The sequence below is a fragment of the Eulemur rufifrons genome, chromosome 24 (genome assembly GCF_041146395.1).
Source record: "Eulemur rufifrons isolate Redbay chromosome 24, OSU_ERuf_1, whole genome shotgun sequence".
Taxonomy (NCBI): Eukaryota; Metazoa; Chordata; class Mammalia; order Primates; family Lemuridae; genus Eulemur; species Eulemur rufifrons.
The window spans coordinates 23,095,269-23,112,548 of NC_091006.1; the positions used below are offsets into that span (position 1 = coordinate 23,095,269).

Consider the following 17,280-nt stretch of genomic DNA (forward strand, 5'->3'; position numbering starts at 1 on the left):
AGAAAAAAGAAACCTAATTGTCTTTGTACATACCCTTCACTACCTTTACTGCTGTTCCCATCCTTGAGATACATTGAAAAATCTATAACTCCAACCTATGGGGGAGAATTTTCAGGATTAATATAAATTAAATGCTTTTTACACGGCATGACACAATGTCTCTTTCTAGGTACTCAAAACAGTAACATAATCATGACAATTAACAGAAATTTACAGTGAAAATTTAAACTTTTATTTTTAGTGTTTGAGCTCAGGAGTTTGAGATCAGCCTGAGCAAGAGCGAGACCCCGTCTCTACTAAATAGAAAGAAATTAGCCAAAAACTAAAATATATAGAAAAAATTAGCCGGGCATGGTGGCACATGCCTGTAGTCCCAGCTACTCAGGAGGCTGAAGCAGTAGGATTGCTTGAGCCCAGGAATTTGAGGTTGCTGTGAGCTAGGCTGATGCCACGGCACTCTAGCCCAGGCAACAAAGTGAGACTCTGTCTCAAAAAAAAAAAAAAATTGACAAGGGTTGGAAGTAAAGATTCAAGATTAAATCAATAGGACTAGAAGACCAGATCATGACTAGGAGAGTCAACAGAATACTTAATATAAATAAGGTTTAAAGTTTCTTTATATATATTTATACACATATATGTGTATGTATATATGTGTAACAGAGATCACAGCCAAGGCAAGAATTTGAAAATATTCATAATGCATAAATAAGCCAAATTGGAAGGAAAAACAAACATTTTTAATATTCATATCAAAGTTAAAGGAAATCCTATTCATGACATAGAATCTCCCCCTGACCCCAATTTGGTTGGTATAATCTAATCAGGCCAATTCTGCGATAAAATAACTCAGAGTGACACACTTGGTAACTGAGTATGTTTCCCATACCTGAGAGTCCAGATCTTCTCCTTTCATACAGAAATTGGCATCAATGACATTCAGACCCACCAACAGTCCAGCAATTATGGCTCCTTCTTCTTCCATCATGAGAGCATTGGGTTCATAGAATTCACTGTAAGGGAAATCCACAGAATTCTTTACTGTAATAAAACCCCCAATATCATGATGTAATCATGAGTGAGACAAGGAAAAAATGCTTGCTTCAAGGTTGAATATGGTCATCTATGATAATAGTGAAAAAGGAAAAAAAAGGCTTTGATAGATATTTTAGGTAATAGGTGCATGAATAGATTCCTTAGATAACAGTCTAGCTAAAAGAAATGTGATCAGAATGGTATTGTGGTTGAAGTGAGTATTCAGATTTTTCTGACATATTTATATTTATGATGCACCATAGAATAATTTGGCAGGTTTTTATGCATGTTAAAAAATGTGCATGGTTTGTTTATCCTGATCAGGAAAGATACCATTACTGGAACCCCAGAAATCTGCTTTTTCTCTCTCTCTCAATCACCACCCTCACTTCCCCAATGTAACCACTGTCCTGATTTCTATCACTGTAGATTGATTTTGCCTATTTCTGAACTTTATACAAATGAGATCATATATATATACTCTTGTGTGTCTGGCTTCCTTTGCATAATATTTTAGTTGTATGATTCGAATATATTGTATGTAGCTGTAGTTCATGTGTTTTCATTGCTGGACAGCATTTTATGGTAGGAATATACCACAAGGTGTCCATTCTATTGATTGCTAATAGACATTTGGGTTGTTTCTAGTGCCTTTCGATACACACACACATGCATTTCTGTTAGACAGACCTAGGAGTGAAGTTGCTGGGTCCAAGTAAGTGAAGTTATGTTTAAAGAACAGCTCTGCCCAGTTCACAAGACTGAATTCATTTACTCTGGGGCTCTGCTGGACAAAGAGCTAATTCTTCAGACCCCACTTAGAACCACATGATTTTGATTAAAGACACTCCCCTGGCAGCTACCTGTAGCTTGAACGCTCGACCCTACACTACTTCAAGGCTTGGCTCTGCAAAGTTGAGCTTTCCCTTTGTGGTAATAAATAAGTTTCCCTAAACAGTTCCTATTTCTCTTTCTCCCAATTTGTTAAATTTTCTTAGGCCAGAAAACAGCAATCAATGGCACATGTAACTGCAGCAATATAAATCAATGCTTCCATTAGGATCTGGATGGCTATTTCTTATAAAAATTAGGTTCTTGGAAAATCTAGCCATTTCTTTAAATCCTCTTGTCCTTGTTTTTCCTCTTATTATTATTTCTGAGGGGAAATCTACAATATTTGAATATAGTGTGGTAAATTTTAATGACCTATAAAGCATATATACAAAAGTACACAAATCATATCGTACATATCAAGGCATTAAGATAAAGAGAACACACTTGTGTACTCAGATTAAGAAATAACATATTACCAGAACCTCAGAAGCCACTTTTTGCCCTTCTGCTCTCTATTTACTACCCTATCTCCACTTGGCCAATGGTAGCCTCTTTCTTATCACAAAGGATTACATTTGTGTTTCTCATCTTTATATAAATGAAACAATACACAACTTATTTTCTGTGTCTGATTTTTTTGGCCCAACATTATACTTGAGAGATTAATCCATGTCGCTGTGCATAGTTGCTATATGGTATTTCATTGTATAAATACATTACAACTTACTTATCCACTCTACTGTGAATAGACACTGGGGTCTATTACAACATTTGGGGTAATTACCAACATTGTAACAGCTGTGAACGTTCTTGTTTACGTTTTTTGTTGAACATAATTATGCATTTCTATTGGATAGAACACCTAGACTTACTGAGTCATAAGGTATGCTTATGGTCAGCTTTAACAGATAATGTTAAACAGTTTTCCTAAATTTCTGTACCAATTAACTCTGTCTCATCAACAGAACATTAAAGTTACTTCACATCCTCACCAACACTTGGTCTTACCTGTCTTTTCATTTTAGCAGTTTTGGTGGGTGAATAGCAGTATCACACTGTTGCTTTAATCTGTACTTACATGATGGCTGGTGAAGTTGGGGATCTTTTTATGTTTACTGGCCATTTCAATGTCCTCTTTTGTGAAATACCTGTTTAAGTCTTGTACCCATTTTTATATTTGCTTGTCTGCATCTTTCTTACTGGAACTACAGAGTTCCTTGTGTACCCTGAATATGCACCCTTTGTTGAATGTATGTATTATGTATGACAAATATCTTCTTTCACCCCATGGGTTGCCTTTCATCCTTAATCTTGAGGATCTTTTGATGAAGTTCTTCACTTTAACATGGACCAATTTACCCATTTTTTTCCTTTATACTTTTTGCATCCTGTTTAAGAAATGTCTGCCTGCCTTATGTTTTCTTCTAAAAGTTTTACTGTTTTGCCTCTCCCACTTATATCTATGATCCACCTGGAAATTTTTTTTGTTCTAATTTGAATTTAACACACATGCCAACTTCTTGTCTCTTTGAACCTGGGCACATGCTAAAGTGCCTTTCCTGTTTTCTGGAGGTAAGTTTTGGCTTGCTCCAGAAAGGACCCCCATATAGGCTGCAGTGACAGATGACACAAATAACATAAAACATCCATTTAGGAGTATATGTGTATGAGAGAAAGTATTAGTGAAATTGTTACGAATTAACTGTTTCTGATCTACAAAAAATGACAAATTTATATGATTTAACATAGAACACACCAAAGAATTAAGAAAGTTCAAGAAGGTGTTCATACCTGAGAAGTTCTTTCTTATTGATCAAAGCTTTCATATATTCTGAGAGTTTCTTTTGCATTAATGCCAAACGAAGCCAGGCTCTTCCTCTACCTACTGGTGTCCTACAAAAACACAGACAGAAAACAACTAAAAACATAAGTAAGAGAAGTAAGGGCTACAGTGGAACAGATTCATGCTAATGGTTTCCCAGAGTAACAAACACACTGAGATTCTCCTCACAATTTCTCCTACCACATTCCTATGCAAGAAAGTTAGTGTGGGCTACTGGGACCCAGGAGTGTGTTTGGGATAATTCCCTTGTAAAGAATTACTGAATGTGATTACAAGCTGAGGACAAGACTTCGGGGAGGCGCAACTGAAAATGTTCCATCAGATCAGTATTGGTAAATCCTCATAACTTTAGTGTGGATTATATAAATACCCAAGTACTAATGTGGACACAGGCAATTTTGGCCTCTGATTAAAACTAAACCAATCTCACTTAGGAAGGTGACCACTATTCTTTTTCAAGTTCTAAGGCAGGGTATAGGTGTCAGATCTTGAGGTTCACTGGTTTTAATCTTGACTCTCAAACCCCATCAAATATATTCTTTCCCCAAGACAAGTCTAGCATGCCACGTCCCTACATGGAATCTCTTGAAATTCACTAACTATAGATTCTCACAAATGCTTTAAAAAATAAGGAAATGCTCCCCCCACAACCACGCTTGACTAGCTTTAAAAAATAAAATAAAAAGATAAAATAAAAAATAAGGAAATGTTTGGTATTTCAACATGAAGACAACCACCTGATGAAGAATTATCCCTCAAAGGCACACTATACCAGTTCCCTCATAACAGTGCTTGTTCATCACACTATACATTTTTGAATTGTTATGAAAGAAATTATTACTATTACAGACATCATTATCTTTAGTCTTATTCTTCAAGGATTTAATTAGTAAGAATGTTGTTCCTGAGAAATAGAAATCAACCTTAGACTTACTTAAGTCCTGGAAGATCTTTGACACTTGCTGTTATCTCTGCAGCTTCTGGAACAAGCTTTTCTACCAGTTCTAGTGGCCCCCAGAAGGATTTATTTTGTCCAAGAAAAGTTTTCTTCGCTAAGGCAACAAAAACAAACAATATTTTAACATTCTTTACAACATAAATACTTTCTCAATACACAGACACACACATCTGTCCCATCTATTCAATGTCCTTTTTGGGAAACCCATCCTAGGTTATCAGACAGTTTTAGAATTATTCATGCATTTAGAATAGATAACATTTTGTGAAAATAAAAAATTCTCTGCTTCCCAAGACTCAGTCATTCTTCTTTCAAGAAGAATCTGTGGCCTGGCCTTATAATATAATAAAATATTTTAATAAATGGTACTTAAAACCTTGTGGTATTAATGAAGAAAACAGTTTAGTGGAAAAGAATATGTAATCCAGAAACAGGCTATTGAATATTGGGAAGGGAGGAAGAAAGGAAGCAAAGGTGAACAAGACCAGGTCCTGCCTTCAAAAGCTTCTGGTTAAGTGGGAAGAGCACTGAAGCAGGAGTCAGAACACCGAGTTTCAGCACCAGCTCTGCCCCAACTCGCTGTGTGACCTTGGGCAAGTCATGTCCCATTCTAGGCAGGCCTACTTCTTCCTGTCAAACAGAACTGTGCTGGACTTTGTTACTTTTAATGGCTCTTCCAACTCTAACATTTAATGAACTGTATTGTTTAAACTCCGTAAGTCCTTTAAGTCAACCATCACCCTATTCACATATTGGTTGCATTCCAATGGATTAATATTATTAACTCAAGCCTCTTATTCTTTGGCTCCACAAAGAATGTTTTCTTCTTGAGTGTCTATTGCTAGGAAAACAGCTGCATGCACATCTGCATTTTGACACCACAGCCTACCTTTTAAGCCATGTTTCAGACAGTGCTCCATCACCACAAAGAATTGCTGGAGAGGTGCGTAGTCAGAGTCTAAGGTCCTCCCCAGGTTCAGAGCTGACTCAATCAAGCCCTTAATACTTAGCTTGGCCATGTTCATCAGGTTCATGCGTTCGTTAGCCATGAGATAATTAGGATCTGCAGCCAAAGGGGGAAAGGATGAAGCCCATTACCGGAAGTAGCACATTTTCAAATTCAGTTTTCTCTCACTGCGTTGACATTTGCACTGATGGTATAAAAGCAGTGGTGGGTAAGACTGTCAAGAATGAAGGCAGTGGTACCACACCATAGTATTAGTTTTATTCTTCTCTGCCATGTACTTGCTGTGAAAAAAATGATGCCAGTTTTCCTTAAGAATATCCTCGATGAAGCAGTAGAAATTATCTCTTTTATCAAACCTCAAGCCTTGAGTACAGCCTTTTCACAGTCACCACTGCCTCTGCCACCACCTAACCCGGGTGCCCATCACAGCTCACCACTGCACTACCTTCACGCTGCTCGCCGATTCCAATCTTGCTTGCTCCCCTCATTCCCTGCAGCATGTGTGCAGTGCTCTAAAAATAAGCTGATCTAAGAAAACAGGGTAAAATGCTTAAACAAAGTTTGTTCCAAGTATACTATTTGCATTGGAGTATTTATACTAATTAACATTTTTTTTTTTTTTTTTTTTTTTTTTTTGAGACAGAGTCTCGCTTTGTTGCCCGGGCTAGAGTGAGTGCCGTGGCGTCAGTCTAGCTCGCAGCAACCTCAAACTCCTGGACTTAAGCGATCCTACTGCCTCAGCCTCCCGAGTAGCTGGGACTACAGGCATGCGCCACCATGCCCGGCTAATTTTTTGTATATTTATATTTTAGTTGTCCATATAATTTGTTTCTATTTTTAGTAGAGACGGGGTCTCGCTGTTGCTCAGGCTGGTCTCGAACTCCTGACCTTGAGCGATCCACCAGCCCTGGCCTCCCAGAGTGCTAGGATTACAGGCGTGAGCCACCACGCCCGGCCTAACATTATTATTTAAACTATACATTAGCATTATTAGTATAATGCAGTACTAAAACTTAATCAACTCCCAGATTTTTAAGACTTAGCATATAGTGTGTGGCTCTCATCAACCAGATAGATAAATTACTTCCGGAAAGAAAATAAGGACCACATTTTGATGTACTCGCTACCTTCATTTATTGGTGCTTACCTTGCACCAGGCACCGTAAGCTGCTTCTTACAACCACTATCTCCGTCTTTCCTTACAACATGCTGTGAGAGAGTCACCAACAGAATGATTTTGCAGGGAAGGAAAAGGAGACTTAACTAAAGCCTCAAACTGTTCTACCCTAGCTCACTATGTGGCCCTGGGCAGGTCACATCCCACTCCAGGCCAATCCAATAGCTGCAGTTGGCCCCTGGGCATAGCCAGAGATCACTGACAGAGACACAGTCCAGATCCCATTTGTCTGGCTCCAAACCCTGTGCTCCCTTGTTTTTTCTTTTTTCTTTCAGAATATTACAGGGGTACAAATGTGTGGGTTACATGGATTGCTTTTGTACTGCTTAAGTCAAAGTTACAAGTGTGCCCATCACCCAGATAGTGCACACTGTATCCGTCGGGTGTGATTTCACCCAGCCCCTCCACCCCCAAGCCTGTGCTCCTGACCACTATAATCCACTTTCCAGTGAACTGATGACTCCAAATAATGTTTATCCTGCCCTCCTCCTGACCATTCTTTTGCACGATTATCTTATTTACTTATTCTCTAATTTTATCATTTAAGTATTCTCCCTTTTTTTCAGATGCTGAAGCAGGACCACAACAGTTCAGTGGTCCAAGGTCAAACAGTTTATAAGTGGTAGAATTTGGAGTTAGATCTGACATGAAAGCGAATGTTCTTTTCATTATGCCATGTGTTTGCTCCCGAACATCAAATATATCTAACTTACCAAATTTCTACTAAAAACTAAAAAAGGCCTAGAGCTCTATGACGTATTTCACCTCTTCTTAGGAGAACTAAAAGTACTAATAAAACTAAGCTTCCATAATACAAATAAACCACTTAACACAAAACAGAGACTATTTTACGCAAACCATTACAAGTAATTTTCTTTACACAGTATTTTTATTTATATCTGCTTTCAAAGTTAAATGAGCAGAGTCAAATGGTTAAATTCTAAACTAATCTTCTTCTCCATTAAGTTTAAGGACTTACAGACTTAAAATTCCAACTATTCAAATCTTAGTTTGTTGTAGTGTTCTTTGAGGTAGTATTTTTAGAGAAATACTTCATATGAAAGTCAGAATTGGTATATGTTACCAATAATTCTTTCTTGCATATTAACAAATGTTTTAGGGCCACAGCTCAAATGTGTCTCTCTTTGCTGATGGTAGATCAACTTGTTGAGGATGGAAAAAGTTCACAAGGGGATAGTGAAATACACAAAAAACTTCTCCCGAGAGACAGCCATGAAGGATAATTTTATCAGATATGAATTTCCACTAATTACCAGCATTTACATATACTCTCGTGTTCTGACCTCCTGTAATCGCTGGAACAGAGGAACAGGGCAGGGGTGTGTGGGTACGAGTGTCTGTGGAGAGCTACTGGCCTTCTCCCTGAATGCCTCCCAAGACGTAGCAGGAGACTGTGGTTGGAGCTGGACAACTGCCTGGTCACAAGGTAACATTCATTCTGGCCTCCAGCCTATAGACCATTAACTCAGGAGCTAATAACAAAATTAAGCAATGCTGCTAGCCAAAGTTTATAACCTTATTCCTAGTGAGAACTAGTCACATGGGAAGAGAAAGATTTGGATTAAGTTAAAAAATATGCTTTGAGACACAGTTCCAGAAGTGGTGATAGGTTTATATACCAACCCGTCTACGTTGTCTCATCCTGTTCTTCTTGCAATCAGCAGCAGAAATGTTTAAGACATCTGGTTAGGGTCTGGAGTGCATGGATTACAGAGAGATTAACTAGTCTATGGGAATTAGTTCCTAATACCTTGGACTCCATTAGTAACGTGCTATAACCTATTTAAACTAACCTCCATCATGCAAGGATGTATCAGGATAGAGCCAAAAAATAAAAGAACTTCCATCAAACACAAAACTCACCCGTTCTTTAGAAAATACTATTCTCAACCTTGGCACTATTGACATTTTGAGCTAGTTAATTCTTTTTTATGGGGGTCTGTTCTGTGAATTAGGTTGAGCAGAATCCCAGGCCTTTAACCCACTAGATGTCAGTAGCACCCTCCAGTTATGACAACCAAAAATGTCTCAAGACATTGCCAAAAAGTCCCCTGGGAGGCAAACTCAGGTCCCTCCTTGTTGAGAACTACTACTCTAAAATGAAAGTCAAACAGAAATTAGGTACAGTAATCTGACTAGTAGACATAAGAGCTTAAAAGGAATTCACCCCAGTTAGAATGGCTATTATCAACAAGACAAAAAATAACAAATGCTGGTGAGGATGGGGGAGCGGGGAGGGAGCTCATACACTTTTCATAGGAATGTAAATTAGTACAGCCATTATGGAAAACAGTGTGGAGGTTCCTCAAAAAACTAAAAATAGAGCTACCATATGCTCTAGCAATCCCACTACTGGATATTTATACAAAGGAAAGGAAATCAGCATGGCAAAGAAGTATCCGCACTCTCATGTTTAATGTAGCACTATTCACAAAGCCAAGACATGAAGTCAACCTAAGCATCCAACAATGGATAAACAGATAAAGGAAACGCGGTATATATATATACACAATTGAATACTATTTAGCCATAAAAAAGAATGAAATCCTGTCATTTGCAGCAACATAGATGAGCCGGGAGGACGTTATTATTAAGTGAAGTCAGTCAGGCACAGAAAGGTGAGTTCTGCATGTTCTCACTCATACGTGGGAGTTAAAAAAGTTGAGCTCACAGAAATAGAAAGCAGCATGTGGTTACTAGAGGATGGGAAGGGTGGGGAGAGGGAAAAAGAGGGAAAGGTTGGTTAACAGGTACAAAATTACAGCTAGATGAGACGAATAAGTTTTACTGTGCTGTAGCACTGTATGGCCACTACGGTTAACAATAATTTATTGTATATTTTCAAATAGCTAAAAGAGAGTATTTTGAAGGTTCCCAACATAAAGAAATGATTTCTAAGGTGACAGATATACTAATACCCTGATTTGATCATTACACATTGTATACCTGTACCAAAAGATCACTCTGTGCCCCAAATATGTGCAATTATTATGTGCCAACTAAAAATTTTAAAAGGAATTTACTGCTCATTGTTAATTAACACAAAAGTTCAAATGAGTATTATTTAATGCTTACTATTAACATTTTTGTGTTGAATAGTATTCAAGAGTGTGATTATTTACAAATAATTTTAATTGTGTTTCCTAGTTAGTACTAAATTAAAATTGCTGAAAATAATTAGTACTAAATGGAATTATTATTTCCATTTTGTAACATTGGCTACTAATAATGAATATTAAATCATTAACTTGCTTTGTCACAGGACAAGAAAATTTTCTATTCAATTGATTTGTTGCTTGCCTTGAATTAATATGTAAGTATAAAATAATTTTGTAAAACCAATCTATGCTGCTAAAAAGCATTGTCATGACTCGACAGAGCATGGAAGGACTTCTGAGGGGCAGGTCAAGTTCTGTTTGTTGCTATGGTGTTGATTCTGTGAGTGTTCAGTGCGTGGAAATTTACTGAGCTGAATACTTACGTCTTTTTTGTGCATTTCGTATTTTTAACTATAAAAAGAAAAATATTTTGTTATGTAGGGTAGAAAGTGATTTTAAAAAATGCATGACTTTCACAATGTCATTAAGTCACATTTTTATGAGAAAAATGATTAAATTTTTAAATTTTCACAATGCTAACTTAACACAATTTCTTTTTTCTTTTGGAGACAGAGTCTTGCTCTGTTGCCCGGGCCAGACTGTAGTGGCATCATCATAGCTCACTGCAACCGCAAACGATCCTCCTGCCTCAGCCTCCCCAGGTAGCTGAACTACAGGCATATGCTGCCATGCCTGCTAATTTTTCTATTTTATGTAGAGAAAGGGTCTCGCTCTTGCTGAGACGGGTCTCAAACTCCTGGCCTCAAAGAAGAATCCTCCCTCCTTGGTCTCCCAGAGCACTAAGATTATAGGCATGAGCCACCGCTCCTGGCCACATTTAACACTATCATTCCAATATAGAACTTTCATTCAGTTACAAATATTGAACACCTACTATGTGTTACTGTGTTTAATGCTAGGAACACACAGGTAAGAGACCTAGTCCCTGACATCAAAATGCTTACTACTGATCAAATTTGGTTAATACAGACTTGTGGAAAACAGAACAGGGCAGTGTACAGGGAACATTTAAAAGTTCAGGATAAACATTATCATCTTTGACAATGATCAATTTCATTCCAGGACCAAAAATTTAAAATGTTTTTATATTAAACAAAATATACCCACTCTATGGAATGAAATGTAAAGTTTCCATATTCTTTAAGGCTAAGATAGTAGACATGAAATTAAGTCAGGGTTTCAGGCAGGCTGTAAGTATAGTATAATTCCCTCTGATTACTGGGTGTACTTCTGTGGAAAAGTCTGAGAAGCATTGCAGATACACAGCAATGAGAAGCCTAACAAAGGTACACCCAGGATACTATGGAATGTGGATGGAAGAAAGGTATCTGACCTGGCCTTTAAATTTAGGGGGAAGGTGTGTGTCGGTAAGTTCTCAGAGGATGAGACTTCTGAGTTCAGTCTTAAAGGACGAAAAGAAATGAGTCAGGTTAAGGAAGGGGTAGGAGTTGAGCTGTGAAGGGAGTAGGATGGAAGGAACAGCTTGGTGAGGGCACAGAAGTACGAAAGAACGTAACACGCTCAGAAAAATAAAACTGAAAATGTGCCAGGGGTTTAAGATACATGAGTAAGTGTTAGAGGTGAGACAAGAGAAAGAGGAATTAAAATCAGTGAAGATTTTAATGTGAAATGTGATGTCAACAAATTTGAATTCTAGAGAAGCCATTTCTAGTATCCTTCCGGAAGATGGATAGGAAGGGTGCACGGATTTCAGGCTGAGAAGCAAGTAAGGGTCGACCGCGGTAGTTGAGGACAGAAGTGACGAGAGATGGAACTAGAGCAGAGGGAGCTGTAGAAGAGGGAGTCAGCGTTGACACACACTCTAGGGTAGGATGTCAGGATTTCATGACCTGACTATCTATCTGGATGTGAAGGAACAGGGAGATCAGAAGAATGGACAGGAGTTTCCACATCACTAGCTTTGGTGATTAGGTGAATGGTGGTGCAGATCACCTTGGTGGGGAATACAGCAGGCGCAGCAGACTAAAGAAATTATGTGCAGGTGACTATAGTTATAATAATACATTACATTGACTGGTTTTCAAATCAATGTTCTTTCAAAAGCATGTGACTCTTCATGGTATCTGAGACTACCAATTTCCATACAAGGGTATTTTAATAAACTTTACAGAGTCATGTGGCTCATTTAGTTAACAGCAACGTCAAAAGTGAACCGAAAGTCATATAGCTATAAGTGACGGTGAGTCACACTGTTCTGAAAACCACTCATGTGACTAAAATCCCATTTTATCTCCTCATAGAGCAATAACTAATGTTCACACAGGAAAATCTCAAAATGCTTTACAAATAATTGAAGAAAAAATAAGGTAGATTGAATGTTATATTAGTATTAAACTATGTTACATTACACTGAATTCTTGGTAAAGTGGGAATAACTCATGTAGTACAACAGTAGTACTACTCAGAATTTCCAGATTATTTAACAGATAAAAGCTTTTGTCTTATATAGGAAGCAAAATAGTTACTATATGGAGAATTTTCGATGATACCTAAGAACTTTAACATAAGATTAAAAATAGCAAACTAGGCCGGGCGCGGTGGCTCACGCCTGTAATCCTAGCACTCTGGGAGGCCGAGGCGGGTGGATCGCTCAAGGTCAGGAGTTCGAGACCAGCCTGAGCAACAGCGAGACCCCGTCTCTACTAAAAATAGAAAGAAATTATATGGACAACTAAAAACATATATAGAAAAAATTAGCCGGGCATAGTGGCGCATGCCTGTAGTCCCAGCTACTCGGGAGGCTGAGGCAGTAGGATTGCTTAAGCCCAGGAGTCTGAGGTTGCGAGGTTGCTGTGAGCTAAACTGACACCACGGCACTCACTCTAGCCTGGGCAACAAAGTGAGACTCTGTCTCAAAAAAAAAAAAAAAAAAATAGCAAACTAACAGAAACATATAGAAAGGAAAGCTTACTATGTTGGAAATGACTTAAGAGCATTAATTCCTAAATAAATCTATTTTGAACTTTTGCTATAATTGTTCTTAGAGTATAAAATTGGGCATAAAATGGGTTCTTGATTGTGAAAGAAATGACTGAAAGTACTAAAAAAACCTTGAAATAAAACACCACTTAACTAGTCTGACAACATTTATTGTACGAGATAATCATGAACTTTTACTCAATTCTCATTTACCGAAAATAATCTATAATAGAGTCTCAGGGCCCTAGATTATCTTATATGTTTACATTCGTATCTATGTATCTATACCTATATTTATTTATTGTCCTTAATGCTGTTTCAGATATCATATGTACTTCTACTCAATAGTAATAAATAGGAAATTTACTTCAGTAACACTTTCTCTGGGTTGAAATCTGTTAAAGGAATTACTCAAGAAAATTTAACCACGAATCTATTTATTCTTATTGCTACCTTTTCTTGGTAACAGTATAGTCACAGATGAACTCTGCTGAAATTAGGACTTATCATCAGAAAGATTATATCCATCTACTACTCTTAATCATCTATTTGTGCCAATTAGCCTATCATATAAGTCTAAGCAAGAAATCTCGGCTGGGCACGGTGGCTCACGCCTGTAATCCTAGCACTCTGGGAGGCCGAGGCTGGTGGATCGCTCGAGGTCAGGAGTTCGAGACCAGCCTGAGCAAGAGCGAGACCCCATCTCTACTAAAAAATAGAAAGAAATGATTTGGACAGCTAAAAATATATATAGCAAAAATTAGCCAGGCATGGTGGCGCATGCCTGTAGTCCCAGCTACTTGGGAGGCTGAGGCAGAAGGATTGCTTAAGCCCAGGAGTTTGAGGTTGCTGTGAGCCGGGCTGACGCCACAGCACTCTAGCCTGGGCAACAGAGCAAGACTCTGTCTCAAAAAAAAAAAAAAAAAGAAATCTCACCTCCGTTGAAGCCTCAATTTCCTCATCGGTAAAATGAGACGGTTGGACTTGTTCAGTAATTCTTTTATCCCATGGAAACAGCACACAACTCATAACAATCATAGTGACATATTACAGTACTGCTTCCCAAGGGAGGGGGCACATTAATATCCCTGGAATGAAAGAAGTGACATGCCAGGTTTGGAAAACCCCACAAATGACTCTGATACCAAATGAACTAGATCCTTGCTACTCTGTGCGGTCTTGGAACATCAGTACTGGCATTACCTGAAAAGCTTTTAGAAATGAGAAAACCCAATAGTACTACTGAATCAATTTCTGTACTTTAACCAGATACCCAGGGAATCTGTATATGCATTAAAGTTTGAGACACAGTAACCCAGATGACTCTCCTAGCTCTAGCATATCATAATTCTATGATTTCACAGTTGGCTTCATCAAGGATAACTAATATATATCAGTAGAAAGCCTCAAGAGAAGGAAAATAATAAAGATTAGAGCAGAAATGAATTAAATAGTGAAAAAAACTATAGAGAAAATCGATGAAATTCAAAGTTGGTCCTTTGAAAGGATCAGCAATATTCACATTTAGCTAGACTGACCAATAAAAAAAGACAGAAGGTTCAAATTACTAAAATCAGAAATGAAAGAAAGGACACTACGAGGGAACTTACAGAAACAAAAAAGGATTATAAGGGAGTATTATAGGCAACTGTATGCCAACATATTAGATAACCTAGATGAAACAGACAATTTCTTAGAAAGATACAAATTACCAAAACTGACACAAGAAGAAATAAAACATCTAAATACACTTATAACAAGTAAAGATACTGAATTACTAAAAAACAACAACAAAAAAAGTGAAAAACAGGAGGCCAGGACCAGATAGCCTCATTGTTAAAATCTTTTTTTTTTTTTTTTTTTTTTTGAGACAGAGTCTCACTCTGTTGCTCAGGCTACAGTGTTGTGATGTCATCATAGCTCACAGCGATCTCAAACTCCTGAGCTCAAGTGATCCTCTTGCCTCAGCCTCCCACGTAGCTGAGACTACAGGCGTGCACCACCATGCCTGGCTAGAATTTATTTTAAAAAGTAATCTTGCAAGAGGTCAGAAGCCAGTGTTAACACTTCATCTATTAAAAAGCCAATTATGGCACATCCATAATAATGGATGAGAAACAGAACTGAAACAATCCTGCAGTGAAGGTCTCCTGAAAAGAGCTGAGCTTGCATACATCGTCAGCTTCCTCAGAGTCTGGAACCAGCACTCTCCCCAGCACCTGAACTGCCATGCTGTGTGTGTTCTGCGTAGGTAGTACTCCACAACTCATATTTCCTCTTGTTACTATTACTCATTTACAAAATCTCTGAGTTACGTAATACAGTAAAATTCAAGCATTTCACATAACTGTGAGCAAGTCCATGAGTCAAGAGAAGTAGAAAATGATATAAGGAAAACAAGAATGAAATGACTTAAAAAAGTTTGCAAGTAAAGCCATTTCCCTCCTCCCATTCTGATTTTTTTTTAAAGAACCACATTCCAGAGAGACTTTTCTGTAAACAAGATCTTGACCAACATTACCATATACCACTTGACTAGTAATCTATAAAGATCAAGATACTGACAAAATTCACATCTCCTGGGTATTTTATGCATTATACTATTAAAGTTCATCTTATTCTCTTTTGGGGTTCACCTATAAAAACCATGCACAAAAACTCTAGCAAACTCTAACAAAATGAAAAGAGGAGGCTAACTCTCATAGTAGGCTTGACTCTTGCATTAGTACTCTATGCAAGTATTTCTTGTATTAAAGAAATGGAATTTTGCCCATGTTGAGCCATGGGGAAGAAGTCCTAAGGTCCTAAGAAGGGCACAGATTTTATGCAGTATTTTTCTTTAGTATCTAGTCTACCAAAAGAATTAAAGCTTTAGGCCAGGTGTGGTGGCTCACAGCTATAATCCTAGCATTCTGGGAGGCCAAGGTAGGAAGATCCCTTGAGGTCAGGAGTTGGAGACCAGCCTGAGCAAGAGCCAGACCCCATCTCTACTAAAAACAGAAAAAATTAGCTGGGCATGGTGATGTGTGCCTGTAGTCCCAGCTCCTTGGGAGGCTGAGGCAGGAGGATCGCTTGAGCCCAGCAGTTTGAGGTTGCTGTGAGCAAGGCTGATGCCACGGCACCCTAGCCCAGACAACAGAGCGAGTCTCTGTCTCAAAAAAAAAAAAAAAAAAAAAAAATTAAAGCTTTAAACCTGATGGTGCCTGGTAAATAATAATAGCAGCTAACATAATAGTAAACATTATGCACTGAATCAATACCCTCCTCTTTTTTCTTTACATATGTACTGTCAATCAGACAACAGTGATTTGTTCTTTCATTGAATTACATGTAATCAATTATAAAAGCAGAATCAAAGATGGTATAAAAATAGTTTGACCACAGGAAAAGAGATGAAACTCGGGATCATAATTCACTCATTTAAAAGAAAGTGCTAAAGAAGAAGATACTGTTGGGCATCTCTGGAGAGGGAAAACTGCCTTTTGTCTGGTGTGACCAGATCTACTGAGGATAGTACTATCCCAGGTCTGATAAGGATATCAAGAAGTTTAAGACAATCTCTGCCTTCAAGGTTTTACACTTTAACTAGGGTAATAAACACACAAGAATTAGAGAACAAGTGAAAGTCCTTAAGCTTCAAGTTCTGCAGGAGTTCAGTGAATGGAGAAATGAATGCGGGCCAAGGCTGTCAAAGAATGCTTTGTGGAGCTCCCACAGAGACTGGAGGGTTGGGCGGGTGGCATAGGCTGAGCGAGGGGAGGAAATGCTCTGTGTGAGACACAACAGAACAAAGCAGGACGCAGGCAGCTCACATAGAGGACAGCGTCAAGGCCAGTCTAGGCAGAGTGGTGGATGTATGGGTGCTAAAGCTTGGATATACCTTTAGTTGCCTGGACAAAGTGGCAGGATGTCAAATGATACAGTAAAGTGGAGGTGAACCCCAATTTTCCTATTCATAGTATAAAATGTGTAAATCACCCCGAGCTCCCTATAGTTAGATGCCGGGACGACAGAAGAAATAATTATTGGTTTGAGGAAACTTCACACATTAGAACATATGTGCTGCTTTTCAAAATAATTCCACCAGAAAAGAATGTTATTACATGACAAAGCTAAAAGTGTTTAATGGTACGGAAATCTACAAATCAGAGCAACATTTCAGATCAAACACTTTAGATTCCTGAGATCTGTTTGTTTTTGACTGCTGTGAAATTTAAAAAATAACACATGCTTACATTAGTAATAAAATTTACACCTTCCCAACAAACAAATGAAAAAACAGCCATAGAAAAACTTGATGTAATCTTGAAATAATGTCCCTTGTAACACTTTCTTCAACAAATATCCTAAAAAAGCAGTGGAAACACACAATGCCATTTTACTTGG

General features: G+C 38.0%; 1 protein-coding gene across 7 annotated transcripts in view; it reads right to left on the minus strand.

The window, feature by feature from the left end:
* Positions 1-17,280, minus strand: part of RUFY3 (RUN and FYVE domain containing 3) — a 69,040-nt gene that overhangs the window by 24,842 nt on the left and 26,918 nt on the right. For all 7 annotated transcript variants that reach the window (XM_069458234.1, XM_069458235.1, XM_069458236.1 and 4 more), the window contains 5 exons: positions 5,560-5,733; positions 4,647-4,764; positions 3,661-3,762; positions 890-1,013; positions 34-95 (listed from right to left, as the gene is read on the minus strand). In XM_069458234.1, coding sequence (XP_069314335.1) covers positions 34-95; positions 890-1,013; positions 3,661-3,762; positions 4,647-4,764; positions 5,560-5,733 — 580 coding nt within the window. The remainder of the gene's footprint in view (positions 1-33; positions 96-889; positions 1,014-3,660; positions 3,763-4,646; positions 4,765-5,559; positions 5,734-17,280) is intronic.